We start from the raw sequence: 25,387 nt of genomic DNA, 5'->3' as shown, positions 1-25,387 counted from the left end.
AGGACTACTGTTGGTGTCACATGTTGTGTTGTTGATGGTCTGGACAGGACTACTGTTGGTGTCACATGTGGTGTTGTTGATGGTCTGGACAGGACTACTGTTGGTGTCACATGTGGTGTTGTTGATGGTCTGGACAGGACTACTGTTGTCACATGTGGTGTTATTGATGGTCTGGACAGGGATACTGTTGGTGTCACATGTGGTGTTGTTGATGGTCTGGACAGGACTACTGTTGTCACATGTGTTGTTATGGTCTGGACAGGACTACTGTTGTCACATGTGATGTTGTTGTTATTGATGTCCACTCACTTGCAAATGAAAAAGACATATATTAATTGAATTATATTATATTTGTGTATCCCTGTATTCAATATGTGATACTTGTACTTTTACCGCGTTCCGTGTTTATAGACAATACAGAATGAGAGAATGATTGTTTAATTATACTTACTCAAATAGGGACTCATCAAAGTCTTCCATGCTGTAAATTAAAGGAAAACAATATTGTACAAATAATGCACATTGAACGTAAACAAGGTAATTGTTTAAAAATAATTAGCACTTACTATTTCCCGATATCTTGAAAATAGATTCCCGTCGATAGTAGATCCTCAGCCATGTTGATTTCACTTGTGTCGAATGGTTAAAATATGCCTGCTTTTATATATCTAGATCAGACATGGTTTCCTCGACTATTCGTCCACCCGAGTGTCCAAATTTGAAAAATAACCACCTGCACCATACCCTATTAATTATGAGTTAAATTGCATATGTTTTTTTACTTGAAGTTGCGACTAGAACATCTTTATGACACCTGGACTTACTACCCGTAATTCTAAAAAAAAGTTTGCACTTAACTATTTGGTAATGATACCATGGTCTAGCATCTGCCTTTTGACTTGAATTCAATATGACAATTATGGTTTAAAACAAAAGTTTAGGGTCTGATATAACACCTAATCAAAAAAAAAAAAAAAAAAAGGTTGGGTCCTTCAGCTCAAATTTTCTCCAGGGTAGCCATTTTGAAAATGGGTGAATTTCGCAGTAAAAATTATCAAAAATCTTAAATGTTTACCTGTTAATTATTATAACCTGAACTTTTTGGGAAAAAATAAATCGGACTTACGAAATTAATATCAACATTTCTTACTGATAGTGACCTATCAGGCTACATATCTATTTTCTCGCTTCATAACATACTGACCAATCAGTGGCTGCCAGACATTGTATCCTTGGCTCAACTTTCTATACACAGGGGCTGTTTCAAAAATCTATTTTTTTCAATTGGTTGGTTGTTCCCTCTACATGTAATTCTATTTTTTTTTTTTTTTGCATTTAACTATTTGGTAATGATACCGTGGTCTAATATCTACCTACTGACCTCAAAGTATGTGGCTAGAATTGTTTTATGACACCTGGACCTATTGTCTGTAGTCTTTAAAATTGTGAGGATTTTTTTAATTTAAATATTTGGTAATGATATCGTAACACTCGTAGAATCACATCTGCCTAAATACCCAACACATTTCATTTAGATGATACTATTATTGATCGATGTTTAGATAGACCTGTGCCTTTGTCGAATATTTAAACCATAGTACCACTCAGACATATTTGAAATGTTCGCGTACAAGATAAACTGGTAAACTATGTTAATTAAGTTGTCGGTTTGAAAGGTGAAAAAAGAGAATGATAATATTATTGTTGAATCATACTCTCGGGAGATATTTGTAGACATTCCTGATAAATAATTCTACACAATGAATTTATAATAATCCAATTGATAGAATACATATTACTTGTACGTACATCGATCTAAAACGCTACTTTTAATATGCAATACTGTACGCGTGTCAGTGCAGTGACTTGATTTACATAATTGTTTGCCGCGGCTAGGTCACACAAAGGAGTCTTGCGGCACACCACCATAGCTAAAAAGGTATCACTTACCACATCCAAACATTAGCCGGCAAGCTATATTTATTTTACAACCTATTAACAACATCAATTCAAGTATTATAATACGCATATTTCAACTAAAATTTTGCTAAATTTTGATTACTAAACTGTTTATATCTACAAATTCAATGTGTTCAATGATTTTTCGACACAACAGCATTAACGTGACGATACGGTATTAAGTAAGTCAAGAAAAATAACAATACTTTAAATTAATTAACCCAATGCTTAGAGAGTATATTAAAGAAAATCAAATTACCTATGTATATTGCTAGGTATAACATGTGCTTAAGTCATTAGTGATGAAGTAATTGAATATGCGCTGGCTGTCCTAACAATAGGCCTCTGTTCGCCCATCTCTATCGCGAATTTAGTGAGGCGTAACGCTATCTATTATCTGTCGGTTTAGTACATTCTACACATTACGTTCATTCATAAAACTACCCAGTAACCTCAAGCTAATTTACATTTCAGTCAAAACATGAAAGGGGTCCAAGACGGGGTAATTATTGTCCATGATTAGTTTTGAAATGTTGGAGTTACTGTTCTTTGAACGTGTTCGTATTTTTTCAGAATGGAACATTTTCCCGAATTAAAAGACATCGTCGATTCCTTCGATAATAGCGAGGAATTGGAAGAATTCGCCGAGTTTACTGGATTCCTAGACGATCACTACGTGAAACAAAAACTCCTGGAATTGAAAGGGAGAGAAATATAAATGGAACTGGATTTACCGTCTCTACAAAAAACGACACAGACTTGACCAGTATGGTGGTCAACAACCATCTAGACCTTATCAATTGAAAAAAAAGTGTCCGAAAAACAGTTTAAAACGAAAACGGCCGTAGATACAAAATATAAAGTCCATCTAGACAAGGATATTTGGAGCAATAAAAAACTAAAGGATATACACGACGACATCCATGACATGTTTAAACATGTATTAGATGAAGCTAAAGATGGAGCAGCAGACACCGCTGTGGGACGTGTCCTCATTCATCATCCGAGTTTGGACAATGCTATCGTGGTTCCATTACATTTATTAGAAGAGCTTGATGCCGATCTTGTCATGGGATATGTCGAAAAGGTCCTGCAGAGTCACGAGGAGCTCGCCGTCACGGAAGCATTCGATATTGACATTGGCATTATCAACGTCCCCAAAGGGAGTGGTAGGACATATTGGGCGGAGATAATTCCATCAAAAAGAAGACGTCTCTTGTCCAAATCATAAACGAGGACAGTATGTGTATGGCGCAATCCATATCCGTGTGTTGGGCACGCGCCAATAAGATGTCTAATGAAGAATGGAAAGAATTGACCCGAAACGAACCACAAGCACCCATGACATAACAGATACTCCGCCATGGGAAAGCTCCAGATTGGTATTATCGAAAAGTCGTTGATCGGAAAAGAAAAGAACATATTTGGCTGCTGCCATTTCCGATATGGCCGGGGTTCCGACTGACCGACCGGCCAGTTTCAACGACATTTCGGCATTTGAAGAAGTGCTAGGCTTCAACATTATAGTGGTCAGTGCCCGATTGGGGAACAACTTCATCAAGATCAAGAACAACGCCGACAGGAAGAACTTGTATTTATACTTGGTGGAAGACGGAGAGATACAACATTTCCATGCCATCATCAGCGTAAGTGGATTTTTTTCTCGATCCTTTTTCTGCGAGAAGTGTTTAAAACCTTACAGTCACAGGGAAAATCATTCCTGTACAAGGACATGTATCGTGTGTAAAACAAGTAAATGTACGGCGACGGATGTGCAGATGTCGTGTATCAAATGTCACATGACCTGTCGATCTTTAGAATGTTTTCAGCGTCATTTGGATAAACCGAAATACGTGACGGGGACCTAATAAAGGGAAACCACGCCAGAAGTCAGAATGTGAAAAATGGTGGAAAGGCACTGTGTGTTATAAAGTACTGGAACGTACTTTGCGTGATCCGGAACAACACAAATGTGGAGAGTACCTGTACACATCCTGTCAACGATACGTATTAGATGATCACCTCTGTTACCTTCGTGTCAACCCTGCCAACGACATGCACCTACCCAAGTTCGTCTTTTTCGACTTTGAATGTACATAAGACACATTATTACAATGTGACGAGGGTTATCTCCCCGGAACATGATGTCGAAATTGTAACGATGGGACGTGTAAGGATTGTACCCGCTGTCAACATTGCTCGTTTTCCTGGTGTGGAAAATCGGAACACCGTCCAAATTTTGTCGTGGCACAGACAGCCTGCTTTAAATGTATGGATGAGCCCGTCCACCAGCAATGTAAGACATGTGGAACCCGGTGTAAAAAGTGTGAAGGATAAAAAACACCCTGCAAGGATACTTGTGGTTTAAAGCTGACAGTGCAAGTTATAAAGCATCCAATTGAGATTAAAAAAAAAAATACATGTACAGATTTCCAAAAATCGTTTCCGAGACATCCCCCAATTATGGTAGTGTCGTATCTAACGACGGGCAGACATTTTTCTTTTTTGTTATGCGTGGATACGAGCCGTTATAAAAGCGCGTGCGTTCATTGAGACAAGTATCAGTCTATCGATACATGCGCATAGCGACACATCTATCCATTATATATAGTATACGTTCTCAATACACACGCCAATGAGTTTTTGTTCACATTGTACGCAATTGCGGAACTTGAATATGGAATTTGAAGAGGTAACTTTATATATACATATATATTTTATTTTACAATAAAAGAAAAAAAGAAAGTATTGACAATACAAAATATTTGGGCCTCAACAAAACATGCACCTAATGAAATTATAAACAGAGTAAATATGAGTAAATTCCTACCTGAGTCTTTCCAGTGGAATATGCAGAAAGAGCAACTTTACAACTGTTACAGTATTATATCCATAGTTTCCATCGAAATATTGTCCGTGTCTTCGTATTATTTGTGCATGTGTTTTAACGCAATTAAAGCGTGATAAAACCGCACTAATGCACAACAACAGCCCTAGTGTAGTGTAGACAATAGGAATACATCCGAGGAGTGCTAGGGTAGATGCGAGTAAAAATCGGAACTCCTCGGACTGTATACTTGTTATGAAAATGGCTGCACCCACGAAAAACACGTGAGAAGATGGATAGAGTATTTGGGATTAATTCGTTATGCATTTTCCAGCATTTATTTGGAGACTTTATTTTCAACAAGATTTGAAAGATAATTGAGAGACACTGACCATCTTTCTGCTCAGGTTACAGGTAAGTCACTAAGTGCTTCTGTTAGGTGTCGTTCACGAATGCAGTTGTAGGTCACGTGGTGTACAGATATAGTGTAGGTGATACAGGTGTGTCACCGTGAACACCTGAGGTTAGAGTGAATGCGAGTGTGACGAAGCACGTTCTTTTTATAGCAGCGGCGGCTTGGTTGTATCCACGCATAACAAAAAAGAAAAATGTCTGCCCGTCCTTGGATACGACACTACCATAACTGGGGATTGTCTCGGAAACGATTTTTGGAAATCTGTACATGTATTATTTTTTTAAAAATCTCAATTGGATGCTTTTTAACTTGCACTGTCAGCTTTAAGGGAGGTCGTATTCCAGGGAAATGACACCAGCTTACAATCTGGGAAATTGTTGTTTTCTACCCAACATCAATATTTCACCGCCATTGCCCACAACATGAAAGGATACGACGGTTATTTCCTGCTAGAATATTTGATCGATCAATCTATTCGGCCAGACAACATCATTTACAATGGGTCCAAGATCATGTGTATGCATGTAGGGAAAGGACTGGGCATTAAAGTGGTGGACAGTTTGAACTTTCTACCCATGAAATTGGCGGCGTTGCCAAAGTCGTTTGGTCTAAAGGAGTTAAAGAAAGGTTGGTTTCCACATCTTTTCAACCTTCAGCAAAACCAAACCTACAGAAGACCCTATCCAGCGCCACATTTTTATGGCTGTGACCATATAAATACCGGTGATAGAAAATCGTTCGTGGAATGGTACGACACCACAGAGGGAAAGCTTTAAATTATGTCATGTAGGCGCATCATATCAAAATGGTACTTGCTACTCCTACTAAACACACAGCATTTTGGGAGTGGGGAAACTTGTTCGCCAGATGTCAGAATCATGTGATCGGCTGTGGTGTAAAGAATAGTTTACAATAAATTTTAGTGAATTTGCACTATATCGGCACCAATTAGCCGCTATCGCTATGATACAAACACGAACATATCGCAGCTCCTACAACACAAATAAACTAAGTGTTCATAGTGGTTTTTAGGAAACAAACAATGGTCAAACCTAACCAAACCGATGTCACCATGGTGGACATACACTTTACAAAATTGGAACGATATAAAAGACAAATGCAATACCGGCATAATGAATAAGCTGTAGTTCTAACTATCGTTTGATAGAACTTGGGCATCTATAACACCAACTATATAAAGATATTGTTTAACGTCCTTTAGCAGCTGTAGTATTTAAAGGATGCACTTCTCTATGCGCGAAATGCATTTATGCTTTTAGTGTTTTTTTCTTGACCGTCTACTTGTGATGGTGCTAAAACTGTTTTTATAACGTCACTTCAATGAAGAATTCTGCAAGCCATAATGAGCAGGGCATGTCTACCAGTTACAATATACTGATAACGATAATCTAGCGTGGCTCAGCCAGGGGAGAGCAGTACTGAAGTTCAAACGTGAGGCGGCCTTTTACGATCATCTAATCGGGACTGCAAATTAATCATTAGGGCCTACCTTTGGTTCGCAGCATCGCTTCGGACTAATTGCTTCGACTTTTGGCCTTTAAAATCAACGAAAACCTTTTAAGTGCAATTAAGCTTTCGTGGTCAAATCAAATATCCATCAACGTGCAGGCCAATGTAATGAAATTAGTTTATAAAAATGACTCAATTCAAACCAGATTTGCCAAGTATCACAGCTGTAATCGATATCTAGATAACTGTACTTGAAGAACGGAAATAATCCGTACGAGTTACCTCCTCTGATCTCCACCCAAACAGGAAAACCAAACGACGTGTACAATGTCGTGTGGAACGTATTTTCAAGATGACGGGCCATCAACATCACATAATATAGTAATACAATATAATCTACAAAATCTCTTATCTATAAAAATAATCTGACTGTGACATGTCCAAAGAACATCATTTACATTCGCGGAAAGTTTTGTCAACGTATATTTGGATCGTCTCAAACCTTTATGATGAATGATTAGAAATATGAAGATAATTGCGATTATAATTTTTGCAGGAGGAAAACTGATTTTGAAAATGACGTTTTGGAGCTCCAGCTTTATCCATCAGCCCATATGAGCATTTACTATTTTGTTTATAGATGAAGCTGATTAGTTTTAAACTAAGATACCATCTTTCTACTTGAGCTGAAGAAGGCAATCCTACCAGTGGCTTGTGGTGTCATGTTGAATTCCTTATAGGGCAAACCACAATACCAATTGCCGTCATTTGATCTGGAGTTGTAAATTGATTCACTGCAGAATCAACAACGCTAGACCTTTAGTGGACTAAAGGACAGAAAGAAAATATTAAGATATCTAGTTTTGCGAGTGATTTCAGGAATTGTGGCATACATGAAGTTCGCGGTCCATCACCATAAAGCGATTATCAAAGACAACAAAAACATTGTCTCTAGTCCATATTTATTAAAGACATAATGAAGGAACACATCAGATATTTATAGAAAAAATAACACACGCCGCGTGCCTTTTAGGCACCTTACTTTCAAAGTTGCAACTGAAGTGGTAGATACGTTAGCAAGATCTTTGCAACAAGTAAACATGTTCTTAAAGATACAATATATACAAAACCCGAAGGGGAGATAATCATAGGAATGTTTCCATAGAAATAAACTCATATATTTAAGATAAGATTGTCTTGACTTAATAAATTGTGGGAGCAATCAAATTGTTGTTTCTAGCAGAACATACCTGATTGAAGCAGTAAAATTCATCTGCTATGAATGTTTTTCCATTGATCAGGCTATCTAATTTGACCAACCTGTGCTTGTTCAACAAAGGACAATATATCTCTTTGCCACACAGATATCGTGCGAAGTCCTTATCTTTTTGGTATTAATTTTACTAATCGGAACTGGTAGGACACGAGACAAAATACCTCTTTGCCGGACAATACAGTCATGCAAAATTCTACAATAATTGCCGGTCGCTTGTCTATTCGACTAATACATAATAAGATATAATACAATATTGAATTTTCATTTTTGTGTCACAAAATACACACTTGTATATATACATATTTTTTGTGCGGTTCTTCGAATATACTTTTACAAAGATTCCAAAATAGGCTAATTTATTTCGATACACCGCGTTCTTCATTAACTAAGATTATATCTTCGTGTAGAACAACATGCAAGATCATATCTAGCCTGGTCCTCTCGTCTCTTCCGCTGAACGGAAGTGGAAGTAGTCCCAAAGATGAGGATCTCATATTGGAAGTATGCCACACATGTCAATATCAAATTAAAACGAAGCTAATTGAACTTCGGCTTGTTGATAAACTTTCTCTACATCTACCAATGAATTGGCGATGGCCATTTTCCCATTTTAGTCCCCGCTTGAATGAATCACATTCGCAATAATGTAATAAACCATCTATAATTTAAACATAAATGACAAAACAATATCATATAACAATATCAAACCGTTACAATGTACAATGTACAGTATCTAGTAACTACACTAATTCAACTACGATCAGGATTTCAATTCACTCATATCCCAACTGTCAAATAATACCTATTATTACAATTAGTAATTATCGCCTCAAGTTTAGAGTACATTCCTTACAAGTAGTTTGACGCAACAGAGCGGATGTAGAGGTTGAACTTCTGTGTTGACGTCTTTCAAGGACAAATAAATAAATAAAGTGGTCTTATTAAGTTAATTTATCAATTTGATTAAAACACTTTAGTTCCTTTATCTTATATTTTAAAACATAAAAATGGTTCCTGTTATTAATTCAATCATGAATTGCGTTTTCATCTGAGAATGTGCTATTTTACATGTTTGCAATTTATGTAATCCTTCTTACATCTCGTTCATTTAAGAAATAATTGTTATTTTTTTTTTGTTCACTGGTGTATGAACGGCATTTTTTGACAGATATTTTAAATGACGCGCGTCAGCGCGTCATATCGAAATATCTGTCAAAAAATGCCGTTCATACACCAGTGAACAACAAAAAATAACAATTATTTCTTATATTTACATTTCAAAACTATTTTTCAACGTAATCTTTGAAAAAAATTATAAGAAACAGTATTCTACGTTCGTTATACGTAGTGACGAAACAGCTGAATGATCGATGTAACAGCGTAAAAGATAGTTCCAATTTGGCGGGAAAGGTAATCAAGTACACAAGTACACAAAATATAGTTCCACACAAATTCATTATTTTAATCATCATGAAAGAAAAATATTGAACTGTTGTCTTCAATTTTACAATTATTAACAAGTTTTAAAGTTGATAAAACATTATTTCATGTGTAATCAAACGCGATTTTATATTCACACTTCTGCATTGGCACCGTCAACAATGTACTGTATGTATTCATACGCGGCAGGTTAATTGTTCACCTAGGAATGAACGCTAATTTTGTTAGTACCTTCATATAGAGAACAGACACTGGAAATGTAAATATAACTTTATATTTTTATTTTTTTTCCGCAGTGACTTGAACTGAAATCCGGCATTTTTCTAACGGCATTCGTCTCCCGTGATCTCCTGTGATCGTACCTCGCAATATTCTAATACATAAGCAATTACTTCAACGATTTCGAGAGGCTAGACAACGCCATATCTGTTGATACTAAACGCTGAAATTTTCATGATTTTCATAATTTTTGACATATTTCAAATTACATCTGATATATCTATAAAGAAATTTGTCCAGTTAATTAAGACATTGTGACATATTCAATGACAACATAAAGATAAGCCAAAAAACACTTAAAGCGGCATGAGAAGTCTTACAAAAACTTATTGTGTATGAAAAACAATAGAAAGGCAATAAAATCCAAAGTTACATCCAGGACTCGCGGATTTCGTAAAGACCTCTTCCTCGATTTTGTTTTAACCATTCTTGCAATACAATGCAAGTCTTTTCCTCGAGAGTCCTCGGTTTCTTCATTTCGATTTGCGTCAGCCTCTCTTGTGACAGTCCAAGATTACATCCGACTTGACGCCAATACTGCGTTGGGATATTTTTTCTGTATACTTCAGAAAGGATTTCCATCTCGTGTTCTGAAATGAAGATATTATATATATATTTTTTTGACATAATCAAATCAAATCAATTAAACTTTGAATCATACTTCAACTACTTGGCTTTATGTACAAAGAAATAGAAAACGTACGTTATTAAAACCAATGCCGAGTCAGGATTTCAGGAATAATCCACTTACGGAATACTGAAGATTTTTTTTATTTTTTTTTTTTTGCTTTTGTTTTTTGTTTTCCTGTTTTAGATAATAATATCAACTTACCGAGATATCTATTTGAGTTTCTGTGCAACATCTGAAAGATTTAAACAAAATCATAATTGAATAGCAAATCATTTTTGTAATGTGATAAAATGGGTATTCTGTCCAGCAAGGTGATAGTTATATAATGTTATTGTACTGATCTAGAGGGTGGTTTTGAAGTAATGTTTTAAAATAAAAAACAGGCACAACCACGAGAATAGATACGGATAATCGATGAAACTTAAATGCTTGTCGAAAATCAGAATGCTTGCATGTTTATATTTTATTTGGATTTGGAAATACCATCTACAGCTTATACATCAAATACTAGTGAATTACGATATCAAGTTGACCATAGCCTGACAAGATAAATAATGAATCAGGGAAAATGGTCCTGGGGAAAAAAAGTGTTATAACTGATCGTTATTAGCGAAGTTGACATTATCTTATGTCCTTGATAAAACGCTCCCAGTTTAACGTGTGTAAAACTATCTACAGTTATGGATTTATATCGACATTAGACCGACAATATTTGATGATTACTTAGAACTTTGGTTTGTTTTGTTTAACGTCCTATTAACAGCCAGGGTCATTTAAGGACGTGCCAGGATTTGGAGATGGAGAAAAGCCGAAGTACCCGGAGAAAAACCACTGGCCTACGGTACCTGGCAACTGCCCCACGTAGGTTTTGAACCCGCAACCCAGGGGTGGAGGGCTAGTGAGAAAGTTTCGGGACACCTTAAACACTCGACAACCGCGGCCCCAATTAGAACCAAATGACTTATTTCCTAATACACTACTATTAAAGTTGTGTTGATTGTAAAATTAAAATCTACGTATGTTTTCCTGTAAATATTTTATATCCAAAAACGTAACATGCATTGTTGTTATTTAAAACGAACGAAATATTGTCATCCTTGATTACTGTTTATTAATCAAATAATTATGTACTTACGATGACGTAGTTGGATTCACATGCCGTGATGGATGTCTTCACGCTGCAAAAGACATACATACAGTTATTACCTTACATTAAATAAGTACCGGCAGCATATCCTGTTTGTTTTGTTATCTCCTAGAATCAGACTTATTTTTTTTACGATGATTGATTGTAAAATCAAAAGATAATGCTCACATGCAGCTGATGAAGAAACCGTATTCTACCCCAAAAGCGACAAAACATGGCTACATACAAAATATAATGTTAATGAGACATTTGGAAGACAATTGGTTCGGGCATGGTAAGCGTTTCATTGAGAACAAGAAATGTTAAGATTATTGAATTATCAAACAATGACAAACATCCGTCAATCATTTACGACCGTTTTATTTTCTTCTAATGATAACATCAAAACGTTGAATATTTGATATTTTGATCTCGTAGTGTAGCCACAAATCTCACCCTCTTCGAAGACAATCGATCTGGACGCTCAGGTCACTTGGGTATGTCTGTGTACCAGGAATTCCTTCTTTCCATTCCATGTCTCCTACTTTTGTCAGAAGTTTAATTTCTGGGACATCGCCTGTCGTCACAATTCATACATAACACTATGAAGACACAGTATATCAATTATATTATCACATTGAAAATATTATTAATCCTAATAATTGGAGTCAATCACTGAAAGTCTTCCCTAGACAACGTAGCTTTTTCATGGAAACCATATATCATTCTTTTTAGTTTAAATTAAAAAAAATTGAGAAGAATCAGTAGTCTATGGACATATAAAAAAAAACATTACCATGTTGGCTACCAGTGTTAACACACATTGAGCAATTCATAATTAATGTCAGTACTTTAAAGACACCATTTGTAAGATACGTGATGCCAGACTAATATTATCTGGAGACTCACCGGTTTGCAGTTGGTAGTGTCTGTTCCTCCTGAACTGGACTGTGATCGGTCCTGATACGTCACCACGGGCCATGACATGTAGTATGGGGAATTTCTCACCAGGCTCCAACTTAAAACATAACATAGACTTATTCAGTATCCGATATAATGTTAACCTTATCATAAATATTATCAAGCACAATTGATATGGAACATTTCTCCTTAAATAAAAACCTGCTAATAGTATTATCTATATATTGTTTTCTACGACGATTCATCGTTGAGCTTATAAGTAAAAAGTTAATTATCAACTAAGAGTTTGGTCCGCCGGGTCATCATTGAGGTTAAATGTATCAATTCTTTATCCTATAGGATTTCAGTGCTCTAAACTATATAGGTTAACAGTATGTAAGTCCTATAGTTGAGACAATTTGAAATCAATTCAAACATGTTCAAATTCAAAGGTTTTTCCCCAGTTCTTGCTAACAAGAAACAGTATATGCCCTATGGTTTCGTCATAGTTGATATGAATTACACGTAATCTGGTATCATTGTTTAGTCAGAATTAAGACGTTGAAGAATACACCCTATCCAACATTTTACTTCATTGCGTTTATAGTAACTAATATCGTGATCTTGATACATCAAAATATACATTACCAATATCGTGATGTCCGTATCTATCGTAACACAGTCCTCAGGAAACATAAATACTATTTTCTTGCACAATCCTGGAAGGTAGAAGACACCTCCCTTCTTAGCGAGGACGTGTTCTATGGCATTGTTCTGCTGGATGACAGGTGGGATACCAGGCCAAAGGTCAGAGGTTATAGCCATAACGTACTGTGGACAACACGAGACGGTAGCGGACAAATATACCTGTGAAATAATATTAGAAGTTTAACAGTTTAACTACAAAAAAATAAAATACAAAATGTGTTTAACATTATGGAACGTTGATGCAAGCAACAGTTATGACATAATATATCAAATATGGCGAATCTGTTAACACTTATACCACTCAAAATAAGATATGCATGAACGTGACAAACTCAGGAAAATAATATAGTGTCAAGGTATCAGACAATTATTAACATTAAAACAATAAGGTTATACATTGAAATATACATACGGCCCTATTGTTTTATTATTAACGTACATTTGCGCTATCTGTAAAAGCAGTTGATAATCTGCTAAGATTAAGACTAATGTAATTGCATTGTATCAGTAATCAGAAAAATAAATGGATACTGTTTTCATATGTCGATCGCAGTTACCTCCCCTTCGTTTTTAATGCCATGATTGGCTGTATATTGGCACCAGTCACCAAGGTTACCGCGGCACATGATTAGGAACGTAGGTCGACACGACAACAGGATGGCCGGTACTTTGATCATCACAATACACTTCAAAATAAATCGTATCGCCTTATATATCCGATTGATGTTTGAACCATGAATTGTTGATAATATAGCAATGTAGTGGATTTTATTTGAGTATTACCACGATGAATCAAGAATTTTTGTCCTTATCTTTTATTTTTCTATTTATGAAAAAAGACAAACCCATGATATATTATTGGTTGCATCTTTGTTGTTCGTGTACTTCTATGTACGCTATAAGACTAAGAGGTTGATGTTCTTCCTTATTTAAATGTTAATCATAGTAGATATTTGTTATATTAATTATCTGTATACGTTTGATGTTATATGATTTCATAATTTTATTTGTCAGAACGTTTGATTAGCAGCTGAATCATTATCAGGAAGACGGATACTATATCAACCATTAAGGTTTTTAGTATTTGTACGACGTCAGTGTCCACCTACCGGCGAGTGTCTGCCATTCGTGACGTCATTGTTATTTGTGTTTGTACGTCCGCGGTCTCTGTTAGACAGGTTGATTTTAAACAGCATGCTGAGTGGCTCGGTGGCGTTACCGTACGGTGCAAGTCCCTGTCGGCCAGCTTCAGATGACGTATAACAGTCAACGTGTATTCTACAGTTTAACGTGTCACAAAAGAATTCAATGATCAACGTGTTATCTTCCCTTGCCCAGTCAGTAGAATATCTGAAAATAATGATGTTGAAAAATGTGTGGTTTAGCTGACCTCGATTTGTTTATTTGGTGAAATATGATCACCCTACAAGACGAACTCGTTTTATTATCATTGTACTGTTTAAATCGAGTCTCGAGGAAAACAAATGATTTCGTTAGCACTTCGTTCTGTCGATTCGGAGTTAAAATTATAGTTTCTGTATATATTTCAGTAATTTGGGATATCTCAGTTGATGTTTGTGATCAAATCCTCATCATGGCACACAGCGCCTATGATAATTCAATGCTTCTTGATTGATAAACTAAAGAAACAATACGTGTTTAGATGTTTGCAACAATTCATCTGACGAGGACACATCACACATGGATATTCATTGTTTCTTTAGTCAATTGGTGCTAAATAGTTTTTTTCTTGAAATGCCGATGTCGACACTGTGGTGAGGAAACATTAAATTGGATGATGAAGTAATTATAGATGTTAGTGTACATATAACAAGTACCTGTACTGTGTTCCGTTAAGTGTCGCCCTGCGTCTACATATGCGTTTCAACTGTAGCAAAACTCTATGAAGGGCTGTTCTTTCTAAATCTGTGTCTTCTCCAAACCGTCGCATAACATTCGTTAGGAATATGCAGAAGCTTAATTCTCCCTTAATGAATAATAAAATGAAACATACATACATGCTTTATAATGCAAGTACCATTAGAAAACAGAAAGTAAAACTCTAAACAGCACTTATTACTGCAGTGGTACGCAATGCGGTACAAACAGAAACTACATAAAAAAAAACTATGGGTGTTTACTTTCTCTATAAATCACGTGTCCCGATATACCTAATTGTTTATATTGTTTACATGAACATTGCCACGTGAACACAATGAACTGGCTAGTACTAGCTATGGATATCAATCAATTAATTTATAAGGTTCAGGTAATAGCGTGTCTGAATCAAATATTCTTCAAATACAAAAATTCAAGTTGTGAGAAAAAGCCTTCTGGTTATAAAGTACTATAATTTAGCATATATGGATCAGATAAAAAATAGTGTATTTCAGCCAATTCATAAGCCGGGAAATGACGTTTTTTGATAGTGTTATAATTCATATAGACGCAGGATGTAAAATTTAAACTTAATCGGAAAATGAAAAAAACAAAAACAAAAACAAAAACAAAAAAACCCAAAAAAAACCCGAATATGTTAATGTGATGCAGGGGAAAGCGAATACATAGTGATAATGTCAACATACACAAACCTACAGTTCTCTATAGTTTTCACTATTGTCTAACACTCTATTTATTACATCAAATATATGGACGCCGCGGTTTACTTTATGTAGGAAAAGGAAAACATATCAGAATTAGTCCCTGTATGGTTTCTTACCAACCAGAGGAGACAGAAGAGTTAATTTTTTGTAAAAAAAGTAACTTAATATACTACAGTGTTTTAGATCCAAAACACACATACATGCACATTTATGTCTGACGAAGAACAAGCCTTCAATTTTATTTATTTATCTAATTATTTTTTTTGAAATTGACAACATCTATCTTTCCAAACACTCATCATAAGGGGTCTACTGTGGTGCGTTGTTGTTTATATGCTTTGAAGCAAAATTGATGAAAATAATATATCACTTCTAAAGATAGATTACAAAAAAAAATGACATGCAGAATTTGACTCAACAAAAATATATATAAAAGATTTTTTATTCTACTTGGAGTTTTTTTTAATTATTATACATTTTCAATGTATAAGATAAGGTTATTCAATACTTGGAGCTAACGTTTTGCTGTATTTTATATAAACCTTGTTATTGATATGATACAATTCCAGATGTATTGAGCACAATATCTTTCCAATCAAGTTATGATAGTCAGGCAAACAATAGGATAGGCTAAATATTGATATTATGCTTTATATATGGGTAAGAAAAAAATCCTATTCAGCTAAGAGGTTTAAATCATTAAAATATTATCAAAGGACAACATCAAGGAATTAATTCATTACAGCCACGAAAAAAAGAAATAATTATGAACATACCGTGACATCTACGAGTCAGAAACTATTGAACGGTTGCTAAATTCATAAAATTGTGTTACCTTTTGTAGATTGATTCCACTTCTATGTCCTGAAAAAAGAATAATGAGTATTTTCAATTGTTATTCAAGGTCATAACAGATCAAATATTTTAAATGGTAGTCAATGTTTTCATTTACCCAACACTATATAAAAGTGTTATTTCTATCTAATTAGAAACGTGCATCAAGAGTCATATTTCATTGGGTTTTGTTGTATGCTATTCACACGAAAACGTTAATTTACCACTAAATCAATAAGATATGTAATATATATGTTTATAGTTAAATGACCTTTTGATAGTAGAACTTTTATTTTCAATAGTTGAATATGTGCAAATACCAACATACCTTTCTTTCCTCGTTTGTTTGGTCTTGTAGCTCCGCATATTGTGAACAGGTTTGCCAGTCTATTCCAAAAGTGACCACTTAAATGCCAGTCGAACGTTGTCAACCCGTCTTTGATAAGCTGTTTAATATGTGTTAATTTATAGTCCAGTGAACTCACAAACAGGTTGACAAAGCAAACGGTGGCGACCAACGCGTATACCGCAAATGTAATTAATATACCTATAACTGCCACCTGGATGTCATTACGGAATTTTATCATTCCGATTGTCATTCGAAACAGAGTCAGGATCGCGATTGGTATGCTTCTGAAGGCGCTTTCTGTGTGGCCGTAAATCAGGTTGATCAGACACGCGAACCCAACAATAAGAACTGAAAGAGCTATTGTAAACTGAAAAAGCTCCGAGCGAAATGCCAAAATTGTTCTGTACATCAAGAAGATGTGGTAGTTGAATAACAAATGTTTGAGTAGATCGAGGATAGCAATAAATGTGGTCATGCCCAGTGATATAGAGTAATATTCATCCCATTGAAAGACCCGTCCAAAGGAAGTGTAAAATCCTGTCAAAGATAAAGACGAAAATATGTGTAAAATAATTTCAGTACGCATTTGATAGGTTTTAAAGTTCTTGAAATTCAAGAGTAACATAAATACTATCATTGAAGGGGAAATCAAAATATTGAGATATATATGTATATATATATGCGAATAAAACGTCACTAAGCCATATCTAAATAATGTATATGTATATGTTAATCAGAGAGTAGTCACTTATGTTATCGAAGTAAATGACTTAAAGATACAAAGCTCCAAATGCCTGTACACTGCTAGCCAAAAAAAAATAGAATCCAGAAAAAAACTCTATCTAAATGACCTACAATTGCATATGCCGTAAAAAGCATCGCAAGTGAGCCACGCTATAATATAAAGGCTGAGAATGTTGCAATTATCATTTTAATTTTTTGTTTGTTTGTTTTAGTTTTTTTTTTTTTTTTTTTTGCTTTTTTGTTGATTTTTTTTTTAAAGTAAAACTCATGTTTTTTTAACCTCCACTTTTGCCGGGCAATTTCGATTCTAGAACAGTAATCATTAGATGGCTTGAATTTGTGTTATCTTCACCTTAAACCCACAACTAATAAACAAGTAAGCTTACTGACAGATATCAAACTTGTCTTTGAACATTAACTTCGAATTGCCTTGACCTTTGCCCACGTGTCATTGTCCTTTGATAAGTTGCCTCCTTGTTTAATTATGAACATATCTAATTAATCGTATCACAGGTATGAAACTTGACACTTGATTAGTTGATTTTTCATTTTATTCTGACTACCTTTGCTTCATGATGTTGATAATGTGATATATTACATTTAATGATTACAGAATTCGACCTTGAACATTGACCCAGTGACCATGACCTTGGATCAGTTCACTCATTGTATAATTCCATCTTTATTAACTTAAAAGTGTTCATCAGTGAAAATATACTAAATGTGACATTTACTCTAGATCAAGTGTCCTTGACCTCCTTGTCATTGATCTTAAACCTTACTCATTGTTTAATTTTGTAAACTTATGAATATAATTACCCATATCCATTCTAAGTGTGTTGAGAACGGCGATCGTGCTGGTCAATCTCATGACGAGACACACAATGGCGGTGACGGAAACTCCCAGATGGAACATGTCAATGACTTGGCCTGTTGTTATTAGGGAATGGCCTCTAGTCTTCATAGCCTTTACAGCCACAAACACGAACCGCACAAAAATGGTGATTACAAACAATACCTGTAGGAAACAGAATGATATAATCAAAGGTGTTTGTATATGGGTGGAGATTGGACGATACAACCGTTGTTTTCGTGAATATTCCGCCTGTACCTGGAAATTCTAACACGATTTGGACTTGGGTAAACAACATGTTGTTTCTGTTTACGAGACATGCTTCTATGAAAAGGGCGCGGGTTCTTTCATCAAGCCAAGCACCATTTTTCAAATTATTCACGAGATCGGTTGTCTTTGAAGGTATGATATCCAAAACAATGAGATATCCACCGCTACCATACGTTCCGAAATATCCTGTGTATGTGGTCGTCTCCTTGTCGCTATTGTCATGATATTGGTATGATGTGGTGACGTCATTACGAGAAACATTTCCGTTCATAGGGACCCAACCTGCAACAAATTGTTTATAAAATAGAAATGCATATGTATTCATAGTATGAAAAACAATTGTGAATAATAAAACAGGGGTTCCCCAAGTAGGGCGCATTCGAACTTGCAGTATTTGCTTAGATAACGTTGTCAGTTTGATTATGTATACCGATCGTTGACTGGCAACTATAAAGATTCTCTCAACTTTGTCAATACATTTAATACAATCGACACTCGTTCAGGTAGGACTTGTTCGTCCACAGATAGAGTTCAACGGCAGTATAACTCCCGGAGACCTTATATTAGTGTATGTGTCCCATACCGTCAGTGTAGTCCTTTGTATCTTCTGTACCCGTATCATAGTCAGCGACACACTTGATACCGTGGATCCGCATGAATGATGGAGTTGTACAAACGCCTAAAACTCAGGAAGGGTAATGGCAAAAATTTAGAACGATAACCATATGGGCCATAACGGTCACATAAGTCAAGCATATGACCACGTGTTCATGTATGTACAATGCAATTCCTACCAGACTTGTGAGAGTGTGTGAGAGGAGTCTTATTCGACGGTCACATGAGTCAAACATCTGACCGCTTATCAGGTATATACACTGTAATTCCGACAAGCCCTGTACGTGTGTGTTGGAATGGTCTCACTTGACGGTGGCATGAGTGTGAGAATAAATTGTACACTCCTTTTCCTAATCACAAGACCTTTCCAACAATGACAAATGTATTTTGCCGTTACATTTGAACATAGAGAAGATGAATGTTGAAATTAAAGACATTTTGACACCTTTATCCCGTCATTAGTTAAATAAACCATTTTTCTTGGCAATCATAGAACAAAATGTTTATAAGTAAAATAATACAGAACATGGCCATTAATCATCGCACCCAGTAGTCTGTGTGCATGAATTATCTGACATCTGAGAAATACAATTAATTTTCTTTCACCAGATTATTATTTTCGATTGAACTGACCTGAAACTCGAATTTGGCGTAGACGAAGAGGTCCCATTTTCAAATTGTCTTCACCAAATCGCAGCTCATCGAATGATTTTAATTCACCACTGTAATACCCCGATGGATAAAATCGCTGAAGCACTACAGTGTGAATGTACTCCCAGACTCCCTCCATCGTTTTGATCTGATTCACAAAGTATTTGTAAATTATTAAGGCAAGCTTAATCACTCACCGTCAACATCATGTGCCTTAAAACAGTGTTATACATGTATTTAAGTTTTAATTTCATTAAAGTTAAAATTAACATGATGTTATGGTCATCAATCATTGTCTTATCCATTAATATATATCAAAAACCTATCAATGATTACCTCTTTTGTAGGTTTCAAAATGTTTTTCAAGTGCATGTTTTGTCTGCATACATCGAAAACTTTCTGCTGTGAACCAATCATTAAAAGCATGCAAATATAGGTCATCGCAAAGACGAATTTCCTCAGTAATCTGTTCAGTTTTCTGTCCATGCGTAGCGTATACCGACGATGCATCTGGACCGTGGTTTCTGGTTTATCACAAGGACAATCAACAGTTTGTCTGGTATCAGTTCCTAGAAAGTGTCACAATTATGTCGCTTTCATAATGTTGATAGATGTTTTATTAAGACTAGAAACAAAAACATGGTCAAAGGATGCAGCAATACATTGGACATGGTGGGGCAAGTCTACTCCAGAATATACAAATATGTATCCAAGCCTGTCCTGTATATCAGAGGTCATCAGGTAATACGATAAATAGTAATTAGTAAGATATATACAGTAAATAAGCGTTTGCTTTAAATAAAATAGTATTACTTAGAACGTTAAAACAATGATAAACTATAAAGAACTTGGTCCTTTAGTTATATCATTTAATATTTGTTATCAGCATGTTTTCTTTTTATTATTTTTTTTAAATCAATCAAAAGTAGGAACATTAGAAATATATATATATATATATATATATACATGTACATGTATATAAAACCAAAGAATAAAATAAAATTTTGTCTTGCTCCTTGATATTCACAAAAGAAAGCGAGAGTTACTTTTAATTCATCACTTTACTGCTCGTTTGATATGGTTACTAGATAATGAAAATTATTAGTCACATGTAAAAATGTCATTGTGTTATCATCGAATACGTAAATTACGTCTCTATAGAAAGACAACATACCGCCCGAATCGAAATCCGCCTGTCTAGAAATTAATTTGGTATTTCCTCCTTACATGATAAATACGAGTTACGTGATAAACAGAATCGTACACGAGAGGCTACGTCATCTAAATTTCAATAATTTGATATGCATCATGTATTTATCAAATTATTGACATATCTTCATCAGTTACATATGCAACTGTTATAAGTGAAAGATCTTCTCTCACTGACGCAGTTTCAATGTCGGGAAAATAGAGAATACACTTTTTGTTAGGTGAACTGTTTCAAGTTTCGAGCCGTAACTCCAATCATGCTACTTCAGGTCTGACAGATTTAAGGAATACCGGTTAGCTGTGTCAGGATAGCAGGCCTATAGAATATACCACATACCTTGATTGTAGATGTTTCGTTTCGTTTGGTAGACGGATATTGGTGGTAGGTGAAAGTCATGTTTGCTAGTTTTCTCCGAACACAGACAAACAAGAAGGACAGCGAGTAAGATGGCCTGAAATGATAACCAGCTTGTTAAAATCTTCAATATTTAATATTGTGTATTAAACAAGACATTCTGATTATCAGGGTTCCTTCCGTTCCTTCCACTGATGTCGAAAGGGTTGGAATGATAAGTTTGCAACTATATTCTATTGACATTTTCTGTCGATTAAACATTTCATTAATTTAAGTGAATTTACAATAGCAACACAAGATGAAATGAATGTAGATGACAAAGTTCCCATTTTCTTTTTTTCTGATATGCGAAATTAAAAAGAGAGCAATTTAGCCGCTGATGGTCCTTGTCACATTCAGAAAAAAAACTCATTTATTTATCGATAAAATAATGATATCTACATGTTGCGATTTGTGTGATTTTTTTTATTCAACCCTTGTATCAACCTACCTTTGTTGGTTCAATTAAAACTACACTTTCTGTTGTGCCGAGGAAAAAAGCTGACATCCATTTAATGGTAAGAGACGGCCCCCATTCCAACGAATATAAAAGCGTGAAAAAAGAACCTGAGATGATGCAGATCAGTAGCACTAGGTATCCGATGAATATTGACCACCAAGGCAGACTTCCGGTGGGAAGAAATGTATCGCCGTCATGTAAGACACTTAATGGGTTCTCACCACGTATTTTTCTTTTGTTGAAAATGTAGGTCATAAACAAAGATGGAGCCACTGTTATGACACTTGACATCAACCCAGTGTATATTTCCTTATATCCTATTTCGAAATGCGTCGTCTTTACAAGAGGGAGAGTGTCATCTGGTGTATCATAAAACATAGCTGAGGCGACCATTGACAGGAACAATAACGACGCTAAGCTCCACAATCTCTGGACTCTTGTGAACCTGCTGTAACTTGGACGGAACAGCAATGAAAACCACAGATGGTCGTTAAAGATGTTTCGGGAACTGACTTCAGAAATACTGCCGACGTTATCTTTAGTTCGCCCAACTTGCAATGTACACCAAGTATGACCTGTTCCCTTTTCGGGTGATAGCCATTGGTTGCAAGCCAGCTTAGTCCTAAATATAGCAAAACGACATATATATGATTGTTATTATTGTACTTCATGTTTATAAAAGTGCCTTGTAATAGCCGAATCGCATCAAGTAGGCGCAAAATTAGCCCGAGTTTCCTCTGGCCCTGACACCATATCTACTATATGAAAACATGGAACTATCCGACACTGTTTGGTGTCGCTACGAGTTTGGTACAAACACAATACAATCGGGTGTGACATTACACCTACCTTACATATATGGATAAATGATATATGCATTTACCCCAGAACAACCATTTGATCCCATCTAAGTGTTTTATTCCGTCCGTATAGACCTCACATTACGCTTGCTTTAAGATGATTGCATGTCGGTCACGTTGTGTTCTGATCATTCCCAAAAGGCAATATGCACAACTAGGTATCAAGGGAAATTTACATATGAAATTTGAGAAAGGTCCATTTGGAACTTACTGAGGAATAGTGATAACAAAATGCAATTATAAAAATCCAAGATGGCCGCATGTAGATCATGTTGTTTTTCGTTTGGTACCAAAATAAAATATGCCAAACAACTGGCCAAGGGGGACTAATATATAAAATTCGGGAAAAGATACCATTAAAGCTTTCTGAGAAATAGTAATAAACTTCAGTTATTGAAATCTAAGATGCCTGCCTGAAGGCCTAGTTGTTGTCCGGTCGGTCCTAAAATGCAATGTGCACAACAAGGGAAATCATATCATATGAAATTTGAAAAAAAATCCCATCAACAGTTTCTGAGAAACACCGATAACAAACGTCAATTGTCAAAACACAAGATGGATGCCTGTCGATCATGTTGTTTTCCGATTGGTCCCAAACTACAATAGGCTTAGGACCAAGGGGAACCTACATATGAATTTTTTGAGAAGGATCCCGCCAGTACTGTCTGAGAAATACCCATGACAAGAATAGTTAACGGAGGGACAAACGGAGCACGGGCCACGGATGCAGTGCAATTTAAATAGTTCACCAGCTAATGATGGTGGGAAAACAATAAATGAATAAAAAAAAACAACCTTATGTACTTACCCACTTCTTGTCTTCCCGTCTATAATGACAACTTTAGCCAAATACCAGGATTTTAATTCACCACATTGGTCCTGCCAGATATTGACGGTTTTGATATTTCCAATAAAGTCATCAGTCGTTAAACAGAAATGGGACGAGGTCCCGTTGCTGAAGTTCTGCAAAGATACAGAAGATGCAAGAGAAATGGTAGGATGACAAGTTTCGGAGGTTTCGGACAGCTTCGTGACACAACAACACATAAGACGTCAAAAAGAAATGGGACTCATTTGCATTGCTGGAATTCTGGAAAGATACATACAGTGTATAATGTTTCAAAATAATGCTCTATTTCTAAACAGTAAAGTCCATTGTCATGTTGCAGAAATACACTAAGCATCATTGTAAATGGTGTTGTGTTATTATTTTTTAATTTTTTTTAATTTTTTTTTTAAATAAAATAATATTATATGTCAGTAAGGAGACTGTGTCATCGCAGAGCACACACATTGTACCCTGGATTGTCATATTAATCATAAAAAATCAAAATCGATTACATAGCTTGAACTAGTACCATGTATAACAACTATCATAAATACCTTTCTGCTGTTTCCTGTCAACAGTCGTGCTCCGGTCTCGCCTCTGGTCCCGATAATATTGATGTACACCGATGATTCCATTTTTCTTCTGGACCTTACTCCAGTTGATACGCAGATGTAATAATGGAAGGCAGAACTGGCTTTGTTGTCTCTCAGATGTTGGTATGACCACTGTCAATATCCAGTATACATTTGTTAACGGAATAAATCGGTAGATTTCTTTTCCGGCTGTAAGCGTTGTGATATACTTACAAATCAAAACAATTATGCAATGTTATTGTGAAAAGCTTACATACAATGGTACATGCACATTGCTTACGTACAAGAGCAGAGTCGATATTATCCAGTCTTCGTAGTATTGGAGTGGTGAGGATCAGGATGATAAGAACTGCTATCACTGTACCCAAGACGTACGGTGTGTCACTAAGCTTCTCAGAGAAATTCAAAAAGACCGACTGGAAGTCTATCATATCAGGAGGTATCATTTTAACTCCTGCTGTAAATGTCCCGAAGAAGTAAGACTTGAGAGTAATCTCGGATGTTCTTCCTCCAATCAACTACAACAAACCAATAATGCCTTAATTATAACATTATGTATCATATAGAAATCTTATTCTCAGTTAACGGATACTTCGATATGAGAGTCACGTGGCGAACGTTCGCTGTTGTTGGTATGAGACCAGTAAAGAATGATTGTAATTTGTTTACTCTCTTCTTACGGGTAGCTTTTCACATCTGCATGGTTGTTACCAGTTTAGAATGATTATGATTTGTATTCTAACAAAAAACTCTTCTTACGGCTAGCTTTTCACACCTACATGGTTGTGACCAGTTAAGAATGGTGATGAATTTGTCTCCTAACAAAAACTCTTTTCACATGTAGCTTTCCACGTCTACATGGTTGCCTTATTCAGCTTATACTATGTTGAGCGGAGTGACCTAAGACTTATCCGTAGGTCATATTATTTAAAGATACATCAATATTGATTGATGACTGTTTACCTTAAAGTTTCAGAAAAAAATCCAACTTTGGCAGTATATCCTTTAAAAGCACAGAGGGATAAAAAAAAAACTTGATTCTGAAATAGTGGAATGATATTTCTCTTTTAATAACGTGAGAAATGTAGTCCA

General features: G+C 35.6%; 2 protein-coding genes across 2 annotated transcripts; both read right to left on the bottom strand.

Moving 5' to 3' along the window:
• Window positions 1-9,645: 9,645 nt before the first annotated feature.
• On the bottom strand, window positions 9,646-22,629 carry LOC117319165. Its single transcript, XM_033874002.1, has 17 exons — window positions 22,005-22,629; window positions 21,497-21,611; window positions 20,287-20,519; window positions 19,933-20,098; window positions 19,268-19,363; window positions 18,381-18,966; window positions 16,797-17,354; window positions 16,470-16,498; window positions 14,870-15,018; window positions 14,141-14,381; window positions 13,589-13,717; window positions 12,972-13,190; window positions 12,333-12,441; window positions 11,880-12,000; window positions 11,433-11,475; window positions 10,499-10,529; window positions 9,646-10,256 (listed from the first exon to the last, which is right to left on the bottom strand). The coding sequence occupies exons 6-17, from the start codon at window positions 18,523-18,525 to the stop codon at window positions 10,036-10,038; spliced, it is 1,995 nt and encodes a 664-aa protein (XP_033729893.1). The 5' UTR covers window positions 18,526-18,966; window positions 19,268-19,363; window positions 19,933-20,098; window positions 20,287-20,519; window positions 21,497-21,611; window positions 22,005-22,629; the 3' UTR covers window positions 9,646-10,035.
• LOC117319164 (polycystic kidney disease protein 1-like 3) lies at window positions 19,248-24,813 on the bottom strand (the record flags this gene model as incomplete). The annotated part of the gene is made up of 6 exons (XM_033874001.1): window positions 19,248-19,363; window positions 19,933-20,098; window positions 21,497-21,611; window positions 23,682-23,836; window positions 24,257-24,427; window positions 24,580-24,813. Coding segments are annotated over 6 exons (957 nt in total), but the record flags the coding sequence as incomplete, so codon positions are not given.
• Between the last annotated feature and the right edge of the window lie 574 nt (window positions 24,814-25,387).

The sequence above is a fragment of the Pecten maximus genome, unplaced genomic scaffold (genome assembly GCF_902652985.1).
Source record: "Pecten maximus unplaced genomic scaffold, xPecMax1.1, whole genome shotgun sequence".
Lineage (NCBI taxonomy): Eukaryota > Metazoa > Mollusca > Bivalvia > Pectinida > Pectinidae > Pecten > Pecten maximus.
The sequence above is the reverse complement of the archived record's forward strand: the minus strand, read 5'-3'. Positions and strand labels throughout refer to the sequence as shown.

Excerpts from the sequence above, each read along its gene's own strand:
- LOC117319165 (XM_033874002.1), bottom strand. The coding sequence starts at position 18,525 with ATGAAGACTAGAGGCCATTCCCTAATAACAACAGGCCAAGTCATTGAC. Across the intron at positions 14,382-14,869 it reads CTTAACGGAACACAGTACAG|ATATTCTACTGACTGGGCAA; the intron begins GTACTTGTTATA and ends CATTATTTTCAG. Across the intron at positions 10,257-10,498 it reads AAACTCAAATAGATATCTCG|AACACGAGATGGAAATCCTT; the intron begins GTAAGTTGATAT and ends TCTTCATTTCAG.